Source organism: Trichomonas vaginalis, chromosome VI, assembly GCF_026262505.1.
Source record: "Trichomonas vaginalis G3 chromosome VI, whole genome shotgun sequence".
Lineage (NCBI taxonomy): Eukaryota > Parabasalia > Trichomonadida > Trichomonadidae > Trichomonas > Trichomonas vaginalis.
In genome coordinates, this window is record NC_067208.1 from 13,866,195 (window position 1) to 13,884,205 (window position 18,011).

Consider the following 18,011-nt stretch of genomic DNA (forward strand, 5'->3'; position numbering starts at 1 on the left):
AAAAAAAATCAATAGAATTGACCACAGATATCTGTTTAATCCAAAAATATTATTAGAATCATATTTAATAAAAATGCTATGCTTTTAGAAATAAACGGAAGAATAAACGCACTGTTTCAAACCGTCAAAATTGAATTTGTGTCAAATATCTTGAATTTACAATTTTAGCTATTTAGATAATTAGAGAAGCATTTGATCAATTTTTGTGTTAAGGATACCCTTACGTGTCAGATTTTTTGCGCATACAAAGAAGTCATGCTAGACATGAGCTATAAACCTGAAATTTTAGCAACATATTTAAAACTTTTTAAAACAATACACTTTAATATTCAAGAACAAAAATATTCTTTTTAGAAATTACATAATTATTTTATGTGAAATCTATATAAAAACATATTTTGCGAGCGTAACTTTTTTCTTTATAAGCACCTTATATGACTGATAAACTGTGAAGGCACATAATTGTTAATTCATAGAGTTGATATGTTTCCAAAATTGAGAGGAAATTTGAAAATTGAATACCCTTTCAATTCAATTTTCAAAAGATATCAGCTCCTTCAATAATTGAAGGACGATTTTGATCATTTGCTCTTAAAACAAGTATGCCATGGAGAAAAAAGTTACGCTCGCAAATCTGAAATATAACTATCATATAAAAAAATTAAATTTCTAATTTTTTACTCTATAGATATTATTGGCCATTTGTGTAATGCATAAAAGTTTATGTCATATGCATACATTTGGAAGTATGGGAGACGAGGGAAATTACTTCTATGAGGGACTAGGATTTTTAAAAATTTCTCTATCGGACTCACCATTCAATTTCTCGAAAATTAAAAAAAATCAATAATAGCTAAAATGTATTATGCATAACAAATTTTAATGTTACACGGTATTTTTTTGAACTTCATGACATGAATTTTCTTTATATTATTTTTTTTTTGGATTTTCTATGATTTATGCGATAGGCTGGAACAACATTGTAAGTGCAATGATATCATTTATAGAGAAATCTAAAACTTCAGCATTCAGAACTCGCAACCACAAAAATATTCATTTGCTAAGTAAGTAAAGTTGATTAAGTTCGACACTTAGCTTTTATACGTAAAACTAAGTGTGTATTGTTATTTCTTGTTAAATTATTGAGAAAAAAATAAATTGTAAGAGAAACGATACTGATTATTGAAAGAATATTGAGGGTAGCTGCAGATTTCTTCATTAACATGCCGGAAATTTGTTAATCTTGGTTTTCTATCATAAAATCTGTCGAAGAATCTAAAAACGGAGATATGAAATAGAGATCATGTAAATCTAGAGTATCCTGTCAGAAAAAGAGACTAAGCATGTAACCCTTTTTTGGTCATAAACACTTTTTACCACTTAGTCATACAGATGATCATTAAATTTAAACGAGCACTTTTTGTCAGAATTTATTCTTTTACAAAGACAGAAGATTTTAGTATTATTTAATATTAGTGCTGTAGCAAAATTCAAAAAACGGTGAAAATTCAGTGAATTTGTGAATTCACATTTTTTTTCGACATTTTTCTTGATATATCCATGCACATTAAGAACACAGCTTTGATACGCTTAAAAAAGCATATTTCATATGAAATTGTTAAAGAAATAAACAATTTATATAAAAATTGCACTTATGGGCAGTTTAGATATATAATTTATATATAACATATATACAAATCCATAGACAAAGTGCAATAACTACAATGTTGTAGAAAATTACAGCAGAAATACTGACTTTTTGAAGGATAATAAGAATTCTTCTAAATGTTGTATTTTTATAATTTGATTGATTTTTTTTTACTATTTCATTAATCTTTTATGAATAATAATTATTTTTAATATATGTGCTATTAAAATTTCAAATTTTGACTAATATATCTAAGTTATCTGAACGAAACATTTAGAAAATATCATACTTACATTGAAATAGCAAGTAGAGCATATTAATAGCAAGTTTCTTGGCTTTATATCTATCATCTATTGTTGTTTGATCAAACAAAATTCACTCTATTATATGGTGTCAATTAATTAAAACAATTTTTAATAGTTATTTATTTAGTGCGAATAAGTGCAAACTCATAAATGAATAACTTAATAGTAGAAATGAATTATCTGATATAAATCTCACATTTTGTCCATCAGAAATACTTTAATTGCATACGCATAACTATTAGTAATACGTCTGGAGTGTCAATTAATAACAATCCCACAACAAGTAAAATTCAGATTTTTATTAAACTTATTTTTTCCTAAAAGTTTTCTCAAATTACTATATATACATATGTGGATAAAATAATAGTAATATTGTAAAAAATTAGATAATTTTTTTTATTTGAGAACCTCTCAAAAGTTCATTCAATTTATCAATTGTTTCAGTTTGATGTATATTCATTTCTGGAGCCTAAAACTTTAGCAATCATGACAATATCATATTCTCTTTCTAACTACGCAATGTAAGGGTATCCTTAAACAATTATTTTTCGAATTTCTGAGATATGAAAATTAATTCACTAACTTCTTAAAAACATGAATTGAATGAAAACTCTTAGAAGAAATGTTCATATCACTTTCATTAATGGAGTACAAGGATGATTCCGAGTTCTTGGATGATATCCAGAAGTCCAAAACCCGATCCAAGGAAATCGTGAGAATGCAAATGCACTTAGCTTATCTTGATGAATCAGAGCCCGCAAGTGAAGATGAAAATCAAGCACCAGCTAATGCCGAAGAATTTAAAGTTGTCAGAAAGTTTAGCTTACAAAAATTCCTTGAGGCACACCCAATCTTAAATGTCAAAGACCTTTGTAACTTTTCTTTGGATCAACTCTTGTATTTAGTTGATGTTGTTCGCGAGCATGAGTTTTCATCCAGACGCGGTCGGAAAAACGGTTGTGATCCATTAGATGCGTTATTCCTAACATTAACTTACTATTGCACTTATCTTCCATTGCAAAAAATGTCAGGAATTGTTAGTTTGAAACAGAGTTACCTCAGCAAAATCATTAACAAAACAACAAACAGGATGTTCCCAATTTTCATTGCTGAATTCATTCCAAAACAATATTCTCCCTGTGACAAGGAGTTCGATAACTTTCCAACATGTGTTGCTGCAGTTGATAGCTCTACTATTCCTTTTACCGTTCCTCTTGATCTTGCTGAGCGTAAAAGTTCATGGGATGCTAAAAACCATTGCAATGGTATGAAGGTTCAAGTTCTTGTTAATCCTTTAGGACAGGTAATTCACATGAATACAAGTTTTTTAGCTTCAGTTCACGATAAGAAAGTATTTGATTTATCAGGAGCTTCAGATTTTTTACATGTCCAACGTGGAGTTGAATCTGTTGCATTAGGACTTCTTGCAGATAGAGGTTACATCGGTATTCAGAAATACCATCCAACAGCCGTCATTATGCAAAGAGGTGATGACGAAGAAGTTACAAAACGCAATAATGCGATTGCACATGATCGCCAAATTGTCGAACGCCGCTTTGCACGCGATAAAAGTAATTGGAGTGTCTTGGCAATAGGATATCGTGGTGAAAAAGGCAATCTTCCACTTATTGTTCAAGGATTGTTTGCTTTAGATAACTATCACATCGATTCCACACCTCTCAGTGAGAAGGATAACTGCGATTTTCCTTGCACTCCAAAAGATGAAAAAGAAGCTGCAGCAACACCAGAACCAAATGGTTCAGGAAGCCCAATGCCAAAGCCAAGATGTGTTCCAAAAGATCTTTATCTCCAAACTCCAGAAACTCCAATGAAGATTCCATCTCCACTAGCTGGATATGAAAAGATTGATAAGATACTTATTAAAAGAACACAAAATGCAATCTACAACATCGAAACAAAAATGTCAATTCCAGGATTACATAATGAGGGAGCTACCTGCCATGTCAATGCCGTTTTGCAAGTTTTGTTCTACGTAAATACTTTCAGAAAAGATGTAATGGAGCATTTGGGAGATGTCGAATATACGCCAGTGAAAGCACTTGCCGAAATTTATGATCAGATGTTGCACTACCGCCACAAGGAATACACAATTTCATGCTCACAATTCATCACAACACTCGGCAAGCAATACTTCCAGCAGCAAGATGCCGATGACACATTTCAAAAGATTGTACATGATGTTACGGAATCAGCAAACAAACCAGATATTGCCGTTACATTCCAATATCAAACTGAGACTCCTGATGAAAGCTTCTATTCGGTTTCGCTTCACATTCCTCTTGGTGCAGCAGGTATTGATCAAGGAATTAAACAAATGTGCACAGATGATTCTCATATCAATGAAATCTCAACATTCCTCTGGGTCGACGTTCAGAGGAATTGGTCTGATCCAAATGTCTTCTTTGACAAATTTGAGATCAAGAAGAACTACAAAACTCAACTCAGTGATGGAACGTATGTATTTAAGATACATTCCATTATTGCTTATCATCAAGGTCATTTCGTTGCCTTCGTCAACAAAGGAAGAGTTTGGTTCATGCTCGACGATGAAATTACTTACATTGTTCCTGATGGTTTGATCAAAGGTCTTCAAGGTGGAGATGTTGGCAGCGATTTGTGGTCATATCTTGGTGGTGTCAAATGGCTTGCAAAATGTGTCATCTATCGCAAACACAAGTTCTATGGAGCTGGTGATGATGATGATTGAAAACAGTTTAATTTTTTTTAATCTTATTATAAGGGATAATTCTCTAAATATATGATTTTTTCTTAAGTTAGTGAATATTTTTCTTGTGTGCTTTTACTTATTTAAGTATTTAGTATTATTACTTAAAAATTTTGAACATTTATTTTATAATATTGAGATTTAAAATAAACTATTGCTCGATCGTATCTTTATTTGCTCTTTTAATAAAAAATCTAACTTACTATTGATTAGATATTGATTTAAAAAAATAATATAATAGCATAATAAAATTTCTTTATTTCCCCGTACAAAGATATAGCCGTAACAAGACATTAACGTTTGGAAAGTAAATTTGAAAAAAAGTATTATATTATAAAAGAAGTTACAAATTTTTAGAATATTTTTGTAAAATAAGAGCAAAAAGTAGAATGCAAACTCTTCGGGTACTAAAACCTGCCATTAAATTGAGATAAATAATAGATTTTGTAAAATTTTGTTGTAATTCTTGTATCAGTCTTGCCTTGAGTATGAGTTTGAGTCTACCCTTGTTTCCATATTGCCTATTCCTGTTTTAACGCGGCTATTCCTATTCCATTTTTTGGTGCTTTTCTATGATAACCAAATTGATTTGGTTATCATAGAAAAGAGACCATTATAATGCTTAAAATTAATTATGTTTAGGGCCGGTTTATTGGAATAAGGAAGTTTATAATACGTGAACACTTGTTTCCTCATCGAAAAGTCATAACGCATAAAGTCGATGTTTCCTTAGTACAAAAAGTGACATATGACGCTTAACTCTTTATTCCAGATAATGACCATATTTATGGGATTAAAAAGTTTAGGAAGCTTCTCCCCAGTAATAATACATTACCATAAAAAAACTCCAAAAGAGTTTCATTTTTAAAATAGTTCGTAAAATATTACTAATACCTTTTGATGCATAAAAAACTCCAAAAGAGTTTCATTTTTAAAATAGTCGATATCAATTCAAAAAATTGAAACTATACCGTCAACTGTCAATTTTTCAATAGTTCGTTTTTTTAAATGTAATTGCTTTTTTTATATGCATTAATCATTTGATAGTAGTGGGATCAAATTACATATCTTAAAAATGTATTCCGAGTGGAAAAAAAATCAATAGAATTGACCACAGATATCTGTTTAATCCAAAAATATTATTAGAATCATATTTAATAAAAATGCTATGCTTTTAGAAATAAACGGAAGAATAAACGCACTGTTTCAAACCGTCAAAATTGAATTTGTGTCAAATATCTTGAATTTACAATTTTAGCTATTTAGATAATTAGAGAAGCATTTGATCAATTTTTGTGTTAAGGATACCCTTACGTGTCAGATTTTTTGCGCATACAAAGAAGTCATGCTAGACATGAGCTATAAACCTGAAATTTTAGCAACATATTTAAAACTTTTTAAACTACAATACACTTTAATATTCAAGAACAAAAATATTCTTTTTAGAAATTACATAATTATTTTATGTGAAATCTATATAAAAACATATTTTGCGAGCGTAACTTTTTTCTTTATAAGCACCTTATATGACTGATAAACTGTGAAGGCACATAATTGTTAATTCATAGAGTTGATATGTTTCCAAAATTGAGAGGAAATTTGAAAATTGAATACCCTTTCAATTCAATTTTCAAAAGATATCAGCTCCTTCAATAATTGAAGGACGATTTTGATCATTTGCTCTTAAAACAAGTATGCCATGGAGAAAAAAGTTACGCTCGCAAATCTGAAATATAACTATCATATAAAAAAATTAAATTTCTAATTTTTTACTCTATAGATATTATTGGCCATTTGTGTAATGCATAAAAGTTTATGTCATATGCATACATTTGGAAGTATGGGAGACGAGGGAAATTACTTCTATGAGGGACTAGGATTTTTAAAAATTTCTCTATCGGACTCACCATTCAATTTCTCGAAAATTAAAAAAAATCAATAATAGCTAAAATGTATTATGCATAACAAATTTTAATGTTACACGGTATTTTTTTGAACTTCATGACATGAATTTTCTTTATATTATTTTTTTTTTTGGATTTTCTATGATTTATGCGATAGGCTGGAACAACATTGTAAGTGCAATGATATCATTTATAGAGAAATCTAAAACTTCAGCATTCAGAACTCGCAACCACAAAAATATTCATTTGCTAAGTAAGTAAAGTTGATTAAGTTCGACACTTAGCTTTTATACGTAAAACTAAGTGTGTATTGTTATTTCTTGTTAAATTATTGAGAAAAAAATAAATTGTAAGAGAAACGATACTGATTATTGAAAGAATATTGAGGGTAGCTGCAGATTTCTTCATTAACATGCCGGAAATTTGTTAATCTTGGTTTTCTATCATAAAATCTGTCGAAGAATCTAAAAACGGAGATATGAAATAGAGATCATGTAAATCTAGAGTATCCTGTCAGAAAAGAGACTAAGCATGTAACCCTTTTTTGGTCATAAACACTTTTTACCACTTAGTCATACAGATGATCATTAAATTTAAACGAGCACTTTTTCAGAATTTATTCTTTTACAAAGACAGAAGATTTTAGTATTATTTAATATTAGTGCTGTAGCAAAATTCAAAAAACGGTGAAAATTCAGTGAATTTGTGAATTCACATTTTTTTTCGACATTTTTCTTGATATATCCATGCACATTAAGAACACAGCTTTGATACGCTTAAAAAAGCATATTTCATATGAAATTGTTAAAGAAATAAACAATTTATATAAAATTGCACTTATGGGCAGTTTAGATATATAATTTATATATAACATATATACAAATCCATAGACAAAGTGCAATAACTACAATGTTGTAGAAAATTACAGCAGAAATACTGACTTTTTGAAGGATAATAAGAATTCTTCTAAATGTTGTATTTTTATAATTTGATTGATTTTTTTTTACTATTTCATTAATCTTTTATGAATAATAATTATTTTTAATATATGTGCTATTAAAATTTCAAATTTTGACTAATATATCTAAGTTATCTGAACGAAACATTTAGAAAATATCATACTTACATTGAAATAGCAAGTAGAGCATATTAATAGCAAGTTTCTTGGCTTTATATCTATCATCTATTGTTGTTTGATCAAACAAAATTCACTCTATTATATGGTGTCAATTAATTAAAACAATTTTTAATAGTTATTTATTTAGTGCGAATAAGTGCAAACTCATAAATGAATAACTTAATAGTAGAAATGAATTATCTGATATAAATCTCACATTTTGTCCATCAGAAATACTTTAATTGCATACGCATAACTATTAGTAATACGTCTGGAGTGTCAATTAATAACAATCCCACAACAAGTAAAATTCAGATTTTTATTAAACTTATTTTTTCCTAAAAGTTTTCTCAAATTACTATATATACATATGTGGATAAAATAATAGTAATATTGTAAAAAATTAGATAATTTTTTTATTTGAGAACCTCTCAAAAGTTCATTCAATTTATCAATTGTTTCAGTTTGATGTATATTCATTTCTGGAGCCTAAAACTTTAGCAATCATGACAATATCATATTCTCTTTCTAACTACGCAATGTAAGGGTATCCTTAAACAATTATTTTTCGAATTTCTGAGATATGAAAATTAATTCACTAACTTCTTAAAAACATGAATTGAATGAAAACTCTTAGAAGAAATGTTCATATCACTTTCATTAATGGAGTACAAGGATGATTCCGAGTTCTTGGATGATATCCAGAAGTCCAAAACCCGATCCAAGGAAATCGTGAGAATGCAAATGCACTTAGCTTATCTTGATGAATCAGAGCCCGCAAGTGAAGATGAAAATCAAGCACCAGCTAATGCCGAAGAATTTAAAGTTGTCAGAAAGTTTAGCTTACAAAAATTCCTTGAGGCACACCCAATCTTAAATGTCAAAGACCTTTGTAACTTTTCTTTGGATCAACTCTTGTATTTAGTTGATGTTGTTCGCGAGCATGAGTTTTCATCCAGACGCGGTCGGAAAAACGGTTGTGATCCATTAGATGCGTTATTCCTAACATTAACTTACTATTGCACTTATCTTCCATTGCAAAAAATGTCAGGAATTGTTAGTTTGAAACAGAGTTACCTCAGCAAAATCATTAACAAAACAACAAACAGGATGTTCCCAATTTTCATTGCTGAATTCATTCCAAAACAATATTCTCCCTGTGACAAGGAGTTCGATAACTTTCCAACATGTGTTGCTGCAGTTGATAGCTCTACTATTCCTTTTACCGTTCCTCTTGATCTTGCTGAGCGTAAAAGTTCATGGGATGCTAAAAACCATTGCAATGGTATGAAGGTTCAAGTTCTTGTTAATCCTTTAGGACAGGTAATTCACATGAATACAAGTTTTTTAGCTTCAGTTCACGATAAGAAAGTATTTGATTTATCAGGAGCTTCAGATTTTTTACATGTCCAACGTGGAGTTGAATCTGTTGCATTAGGACTTCTTGCAGATAGAGGTTACATCGGTATTCAGAAATACCATCCAACAGCCGTCATTATGCAAAGAGGTGATGACGAAGAAGTTACAAAACGCAATAATGCGATTGCACATGATCGCCAAATTGTCGAACGCCGCTTTGCACGCGATAAAAGTAATTGGAGTGTCTTGGCAATAGGATATCGTGGTGAAAAAGGCAATCTTCCACTTATTGTTCAAGGATTGTTTGCTTTAGATAACTATCACATCGATTCCACACCTCTCAGTGAGAAGGATAACTGCGATTTTCCTTGCACTCCAAAAGATGAAAAAGAAGCTGCAGCAACACCAGAACCAAATGGTTCAGGAAGCCCAATGCCAAAGCCAAGATGTGTTCCAAAAGATCTTTATCTCCAAACTCCAGAAACTCCAATGAAGATTCCATCTCCACTAGCTGGATATGAAAAGATTGATAAGATACTTATTAAAAGAACACAAAATGCAATCTACAACATCGAAACAAAAATGTCAATTCCAGGATTACATAATGAGGGAGCTACCTGCCATGTCAATGCCGTTTTGCAAGTTTTGTTCTACGTAAATACTTTCAGAAAAGATGTAATGGAGCATTTGGGAGATGTCGAATATACGCCAGTGAAAGCACTTGCCGAAATTTATGATCAGATGTTGCACTACCGCCACAAGGAATACACAATTTCATGCTCACAATTCATCACAACACTCGGCAAGCAATACTTCCAGCAGCAAGATGCCGATGACACATTTCAAAAGATTGTACATGATGTTACGGAATCAGCAAACAAACCAGATATTGCCGTTACATTCCAATATCAAACTGAGACTCCTGATGAAAGCTTCTATTCGGTTTCGCTTCACATTCCTCTTGGTGCAGCAGGTATTGATCAAGGAATTAAACAAATGTGCACAGATGATTCTCATATCAATGAAATCTCAACATTCCTCTGGGTCGACGTTCAGAGGAATTGGTCTGATCCAAATGTCTTCTTTGACAAATTTGAGATCAAGAAGAACTACAAAACTCAACTCAGTGATGGAACGTATGTATTTAAGATACATTCCATTATTGCTTATCATCAAGGTCATTTCGTTGCTTTCGTCAACAAAGGAAGAGTTTGGTTCATGCTCGACGATGAAATTACTTACATTGTTCCTGATAGTTTGATCAAAGGTCTTCAAGGTGGAGATGTTGGCAGCGATTTGTGGTCATATCTTGGTGGTGTCAAATGGCTTGCAAAATGTGTCATCTATCGCAAACACAAGTTCTATGGAGCTGGTGATGATGATGATTGAAAACAGTTTAATTTTTTTAATCTTATTATAAGGGATAATTCTCTAAATATATGATTTTTTCTTAAGTTAGTGAATATTTTTCTTGTGTGCTTTTACTTATTTAAGTATTTAGTATTATTACTTAAAAATTTTGAACATTTATTTTATAATATTGAGATTTAAAATAAACTATTGCTCGATCGTATCTTTATTTGCTCTTTTAATAAAAAATCTAACTTACTATTGATTAGATATTGATTTAAAAAAATAATATAATAGCATAATAAAATTTCTTTATTTCCCCGTACAAAGATATAGCCGTAACAAGACATTAACGTTTGGAAAGTAAATTTGAAAAAAAGTATTATATTATAAAAGAAGTTACAAATTTTTAGAATATTTTTGTAAAATAAGAGCAAAAAGTAGAATGCAAACTCTTCGGGTACTAAAACCTGCCATTAAATTGAGATAAATAATAGATTTTGTAAAATTTTGTTGTAATTCTTGTATCAGTCTTGCCTTGAGTATGAGTTTGAGTCTACCCTTGTTTCCATATTGCCTATTCCTGTTTTAACGCGGCTATTCCTATTCCATTTTTTGGTGCTTTTCTATGATAACCAAATTGATTTGGTTATCATAGAAAAGAGACCATTATAATGCTTAAAATTAATTATGTTTAGGGCCGGTTTATTGGAATAAGGAAGTTTATAATACGTGAACACTTGTTTCCTCATCGAAAAGTCATAACGCATAAAGTCGATGTTTCCTTAGTACAAAAAGTGACATATGACGCTTAACTCTTTATTCCAGATAATGACCATATTTATGGGATTAAAAAGTTTAGGAAGCTTCTCCCAGTAATAATACATTACCATAAAAAAACTCCAAAAGAGTTTCATTTTTAAAATAGTTCGTAAAATATTACTAATACCTTTTGATGCATAAAAAACTCCAAAAGAGTTTCATTTTTAAAATAGTCGATATCAATTCAAAAAATTGAAACTATACCGTCAACTGTCAATTTTTCAATAGTTCGTTTTTTTAAATGTAATTGCTTTTTTTATATGCATTAATCATTTGATAGTAGTGGGATCAAATTACATATCTTAAAAATGTATTCCGAGTGGAAAAAAAATCAATAGAATTGACCACAGATATCTGTTTAATCCAAAAATATTATTAGAATCATATTTAATAAAAATGCTATGCTTTTAGAAATAAACGGAAGAATAAACGCACTGTTTCAAACCGTCAAAATTGAATTTGTGTCAAATATCTTGAATTTACAATTTTAGCTATTTAGATAATTAGAGAAGCATTTGATCAATTTTTGTGTTAAGGATACCCTTACGTGTCAGATTTTTTGCGCATACAAAGAAGTCATGCTAGACATGAGCTATAAACCTGAAATTTTAGCAACATATTTAAAACTTTTTAAACTACAATACACTTTAATATTCAAGAACAAAAATATTCTTTTTAGAAATTACATAATTATTTTATGTGAAATCTATATAAAAACATATTTTGCGAGCGTAACTTTTTTCTTTATAAGCACCTTATATGACTGATAAACTGTGAAGGCACATAATTGTTAATTCATAGAGTTGATATGTTTCCAAAATTGAGAGGAAATTTGAAAATTGAATACCCTTTCAATTCAATTTTCAAAAGATATCAGCTCCTTCAATAATTGAAGGACGATTTTGATCATTTGCTCTTAAAACAAGTATGCCATGGAGAAAAAAGTTACGCTCGCAAATCTGAAATATAACTATCATATAAAAAAATTAAATTTCTAATTTTTTACTCTATAGATATTATTGGCCATTTGTGTAATGCATAAAAGTTTATGTCATATGCATACATTTGGAAGTATGGGAGACGAGGGAAATTACTTCTATGAGGGACTAGGATTTTTAAAAATTTCTCTATCGGACTCACCATTCAATTTCTCGAAAATTAAAAAAAATCAATAATAGCTAAAATGTATTATGCATAACAAATTTTAATGTTACACGGTATTTTTTTGAACTTCATGACATGAATTTTCTTTATATTATTTTTTTTTTTGGATTTTCTATGATTTATGCGATAGGCTGGAACAACATTGTAAGTGCAATGATATCATTTATAGAGAAATCTAAAACTTCAGCATTCAGAACTCGCAACCACAAAAATATTCATTTGCTAAGTAAGTAAAGTTGATTAAGTTCGACACTTAGCTTTTATACGTAAAACTAAGTGTGTATTGTTATTTCTTGTTAAATTATTGAGAAAAAAATAAATTGTAAGAGAAACGATACTGATTATTGAAAGAATATTGAGGGTAGCTGCAGATTTCTTCATTAACATGCCGGAAATTTGTTAATCTTGGTTTTCTATCATAAAATCTGTCGAAGAATCTAAAAACGGAGATATGAAATAGAGATCATGTAAATCTAGAGTATCCTGTCAGAAAAAGAGACTAAGCATGTAACCCTTTTTTGGTCATAAACACTTTTTACCACTTAGTCATACAGATGATCATTAAATTTAAACGAGCACTTTTTGTCAGAATTTATTCTTTTACAAAGACAGAAGATTTTAGTATTATTTAATATTAGTGCTGTAGCAAAATTCAAAAAACGGTGAAAATTCAGTGAATTTGTGAATTCACATTTTTTTTCGACATTTTTCTTGATATATCCATGCACATTAAGAACACAGCTTTGATACGCTTAAAAAAGCATATTTCATATGAAATTGTTAAAGAAATAAACAATTTATATAAAAATTGCACTTATGGGCAGTTTAGATATATAATTTATATATAACATATATACAAATCCATAGACAAAGTGCAATAACTACAATGTTGTAGAAAATTACAGCAGAAATACTGACTTTTTGAAGGATAATAAGAATTCTTCTAAATGTTGTATTTTTATAATTTGATTGATTTTTTTTTACTATTTCATTAATCTTTTATGAATAATAATTATTTTTAATATATGTGCTATTAAAATTTCAAATTTTGACTAATATATCTAAGTTATCTGAACGAAACATTTAGAAAATATCATACTTACATTGAAATAGCAAGTAGAGCATATTAATAGCAAGTTTCTTGGCTTTATATCTATCATCTATTGTTGTTTGATTGATCAAACAAAATTCACTCTATTATATGGTGTCAATTAATTAAAACAATTTTTAATAGTTATTTATTTAGTGCGAATAAGTGCAAACTCATAAATGAATAACTTAATAGTAGAAATGAATTATCTGATATAAATCTCACATTTTGTCCATCAGAAATACTTTAATTGCATACGCATAACTATTAGTAATACGTCTGGAGTGTCAATTAATAACAATCCCACAACAAGTAAAATTCAGATTTTTATTAAACTTATTTTTTCCTAAAAGTTTTCTCAAATTACTATATATACATATGTGGATAAAATAATAGTAATATTGTAAAAAATTAGATAATTTTTTTTATTTGAGAACCTCTCAAAAGTTCATTCAATTTATCAATTGTTTCAGTTTGATGTATATTCATTTCTGGAGCCTAAAACTTTAGCAATCATGACAATATCATATTCTCTTTCTAACTACGCAATGTAAGGGTATCCTTAAACAATTATTTTTCGAATTTCTGAGATATGAAAATTAATTCACTAACTTCTTAAAAACATGAATTGAATGAAAACTCTTAGAAGAAATGTTCATATCACTTTCATTAATGGAGTACAAGGATGATTCCGAGTTCTTGGATGATATCCAGAAGTCCAAAACCCGATCCAAGGAAATCGTGAGAATGCAAATGCACTTAGCTTATCTTGATGAATCAGAGCCCGCAAGTGAAGATGAAAATCAAGCACCAGCTAATGCCGAAGAATTTAAAGTTGTCAGAAAGTTTAGCTTACAAAAATTCCTTGAGGCACACCCAATCTTAAATGTCAAAGACCTTTGTAACTTTTCTTTGGATCAACTCTTGTATTTAGTTGATGTTGTTCGCGAGCATGAGTTTTCATCCAGACGCGGTCGGAAAAACGGTTGTGATCCATTAGATGCGTTATTCCTAACATTAACTTACTATTGCACTTATCTTCCATTGCAAAAAATGTCAGGAATTGTTAGTTTGAAACAGAGTTACCTCAGCAAAATCATTAACAAAACAACAAACAGGATGTTCCCAATTTTCATTGCTGAATTCATTCCAAAACAATATTCTCCCTGTGACAAGGAGTTCGATAACTTTCCAACATGTGTTGCTGCAGTTGATAGCTCTACTATTCCTTTTACCGTTCCTCTTGATCTTGCTGAGCGTAAAAGTTCATGGGATGCTAAAAACCATTGCAATGGTATGAAGGTTCAAGTTCTTGTTAATCCTTTAGGACAGGTAATTCACATGAATACAAGTTTTTTAGCTTCAGTTCACGATAAGAAAGTATTTGATTTATCAGGAGCTTCAGATTTTTTACATGTCCAACGTGGAGTTGAATCTGTTGCATTAGGACTTCTTGCAGATAGAGGTTACATCGGTATTCAGAAATACCATCCAACAGCCGTCATTATGCAAAGAGGTGATGACGAAGAAGTTACAAAACGCAATAATGCGATTGCACATGATCGCCAAATTGTCGAACGCCGCTTTGCACGCGATAAAAGTAATTGGAGTGTCTTGGCAATAGGATATCGTGGTGAAAAAGGCAATCTTCCACTTATTGTTCAAGGATTGTTTGCTTTAGATAACTATCACATCGATTCCACACCTCTCAGTGAGAAGGATAACTGCGATTTTCCTTGCACTCCAAAAGATGAAAAAGAAGCTGCAGCAACACCAGAACCAAATGGTTCAGGAAGCCCAATGCCAAAGCCAAGATGTGTTCCAAAAGATCTTTATCTCCAAACTCCAGAAACTCCAATGAAGATTCCATCTCCACTAGCTGGATATGAAAAGATTGATAAGATACTTATTAAAAGAACACAAAATGCAATCTACAACATCGAAACAAAAATGTCAATTCCAGGATTACATAATGAGGGAGCTACCTGCCATGTCAATGCCGTTTTGCAAGTTTTGTTCTACGTAAATACTTTCAGAAAAGATGTAATGGAGCATTTGGGAGATGTCGAATATACGCCAGTGAAAGCACTTGCCGAAATTTATGATCAGATGTTGCACTACCGCCACAAGGAATACACAATTTCATGCTCACAATTCATCACAACACTCGGCAAGCAATACTTCCAGCAGCAAGATGCCGATGACACATTTCAAAAGATTGTACATGATGTTACGGAATCAGCAAACAAACCAGATATTGCCGTTACATTCCAATATCAAACTGAGACTCCTGATGAAAGCTTCTATTCGGTTTCGCTTCACATTCCTCTTGGTGCAGCAGGTATTGATCAAGGAATTAAACAAATGTGCACAGATGATTCTCATATCAATGAAATCTCAACATTCCTCTGGGTCGACGTTCAGAGGAATTGGTCTGATCCAAATGTCTTCTTTGACAAATTTGAGATCAAGAAGAACTACAAAACTCAACTCAGTGATGGAACGTATGTATTTAAGATACATTCCATTATTGCTTATCATCAAGGTCATTTCGTTGCCTTCGTCAACAAAGGAAGAGTTTGGTTCATGCTCGACGATGAAATTACTTACATTGTTCCTGATGGTTTGATCAAAGGTCTTCAAGGTGGAGATGTTGGCAGCGATTTGTGGTCATATCTTGGTGGTGTCAAATGGCTTGCAAAATGTGTCATCTATCGCAAACACAAGTTCTATGGAGCTGGTGATGATGATGATTGAAAACAGTTTAATTTTTTTTAATCTTATTATAAGGGATAATTCTCTAAATATATGATTTTTTCTTAAGTTAGTGAATATTTTTCTTGTGTGCTTTTACTTATTTAAGTATTTAGTATTATTACTTAAAAATTTTGAACATTTATTTTATAATATTGAGATTTAAAATAAACTATTGCTCGATCGTATCTTTATTTGCTCTTTTAATAAAAAATCTAACTTACTATTGATTAGATATTGATTTAAAAAAATAATATAATAGCATAATAAAATTTCTTTATTTCCCCGTACAAAGATATAGCCGTAACAAGACATTAACGTTTGGAAAGTAAATTTGAAAAAAAGTATTATATTATAAAAGAAGTTACAAATTTTTAGAATATTTTTGTAAAATAAGAGCAAAAAGTAGAATGCAAACTCTTCGGGTACTAAAACCTGCCATTAAATTGAGATAAATAATAGATTTTGTAAAATTTTGTTGTAATTCTTGTATCAGTCTTGCCTTGAGTATGAGTTTGAGTCTACCCTTGTTTCCATATTGCCTATTCCTGTTTTAACGCGGCTATTCCTATTCCATTTTTTGGTGCTTTTCTATGATAACCAAATTGATTTGGTTATCATAGAAAAGAGACCATTATAATGCTTAAAATTAATTATGTTTAGGGCCGGTTTATTGGAATAAGGAAGTTTATAATACGTGAACACTTGTTTCCTCATCGAAAAGTCATAACGCATAAAGTCGATGTTTCCTTAGTACAAAAAGTGACATATGACGCTTAACTCTTTATTCCAGATAATGACCATATTTATGGGATTAAAAAGTTTAGGAAGCTTCTCCCCAGTAATAATACATTACCATAAAAAAACTCCAAAAGAGTTTCATTTTTAAAATAGTTCGTAAAATATTACTAATACCTTTTGATGCATAAAAAACTCCAAAAGAGTTTCATTTTTAAAATAGTCGATATCAATTCAAAAAATTGAAACTATACCGTCAACTGTCAATTTTTCAATAGTTCGTTTTTTTAAATGTAATTGCTTTTTTTATATGCATTAATCATTTGATAGTAGTGGGATCAAATTACATATCTTAAAAATGTATTCCGAGTGGAAAAAAAATCAATAGAATTGACCACAGATATCTGTTTAATCCAAAAATATTATTAGAATCATATTTAATAAAAATGCTATGCTTTTAGAAATAAACGGAAGAATAAACGCACTGTTTCAAACCGTCAAAATTGAATTTGTGTCAAATATCTTGAATTTACAATTTTAGCTATTTAGATAATTAGAGAAGCATTTGATCAATTTTTGTGTTAAGGATACCCTTACGTGTCAGATTTTTTGCGCATACAAAGAAGTCATGCTAGACATGAGCTATAAACCTGAAATTTTAGCAACATATTTAAAACTTTTTAAACTACAATACACTTTAATATTCAAGAACAAAAATATTCTTTTTAGAAATTACATAATTATTTTATGTGAAATCTATATAAAAACATATTTTGCGAGCGTAACTTTTTTCTTTATAAGCACCTTATATGACTGATAAACTGTGAAGGCACATAATTGTTAATTCATAGAGTTGATATGTTTCCAAAATTGAGAGGAAATTTGAAAATTGAATACCCTTTCAATTCAATTTTCAAAAGATATCAGCTCCTTCAATAATTGAAGGACGATTTTGATCATTTGCTCTTAAAACAAGTATGCCATGGAGAAAAAAGTTACGCTCGCAAATCTGAA

At 30.2% G+C, this 18,011-nt stretch overlaps 3 protein-coding genes across 3 annotated transcripts; all 3 read left to right on the forward strand.

Moving 5' to 3' along the window:
• Positions 1-2,596: 2,596 nt before the first annotated feature.
• TVAGG3_0861260 (DDE endonuclease family) lies at positions 2,597-3,594 on the forward strand (the record flags this gene model as incomplete). Its single annotated transcript, XM_051249710.1, has 1 exon — positions 2,597-3,594. A coding segment is annotated over one exon (998 nt), but the record flags the coding sequence as incomplete, so codon positions are not given.
• Positions 3,595-4,114: 520 nt separating this feature from the next.
• On the forward strand, positions 4,115-4,681 carry TVAGG3_0861270 (cysteine proteinases family; the record flags this gene model as incomplete). Its single annotated transcript, XM_051249711.1, has 1 exon — positions 4,115-4,681. A coding segment is annotated over one exon (567 nt), but the record flags the coding sequence as incomplete, so codon positions are not given.
• Positions 4,682-16,091: 11,410 nt separating this feature from the next.
• Positions 16,092-16,262, forward strand: TVAGG3_0861280 (uncharacterized protein; the record flags this gene model as incomplete). The annotated part of the gene is made up of 1 exon (XM_051249712.1): positions 16,092-16,262. One exon carries the CDS (start codon positions 16,092-16,094, stop codon positions 16,260-16,262), a length of 171 nt encoding a protein of 56 aa, XP_051085187.1.
• Positions 16,263-18,011: the final 1,749 nt, after the last annotated feature.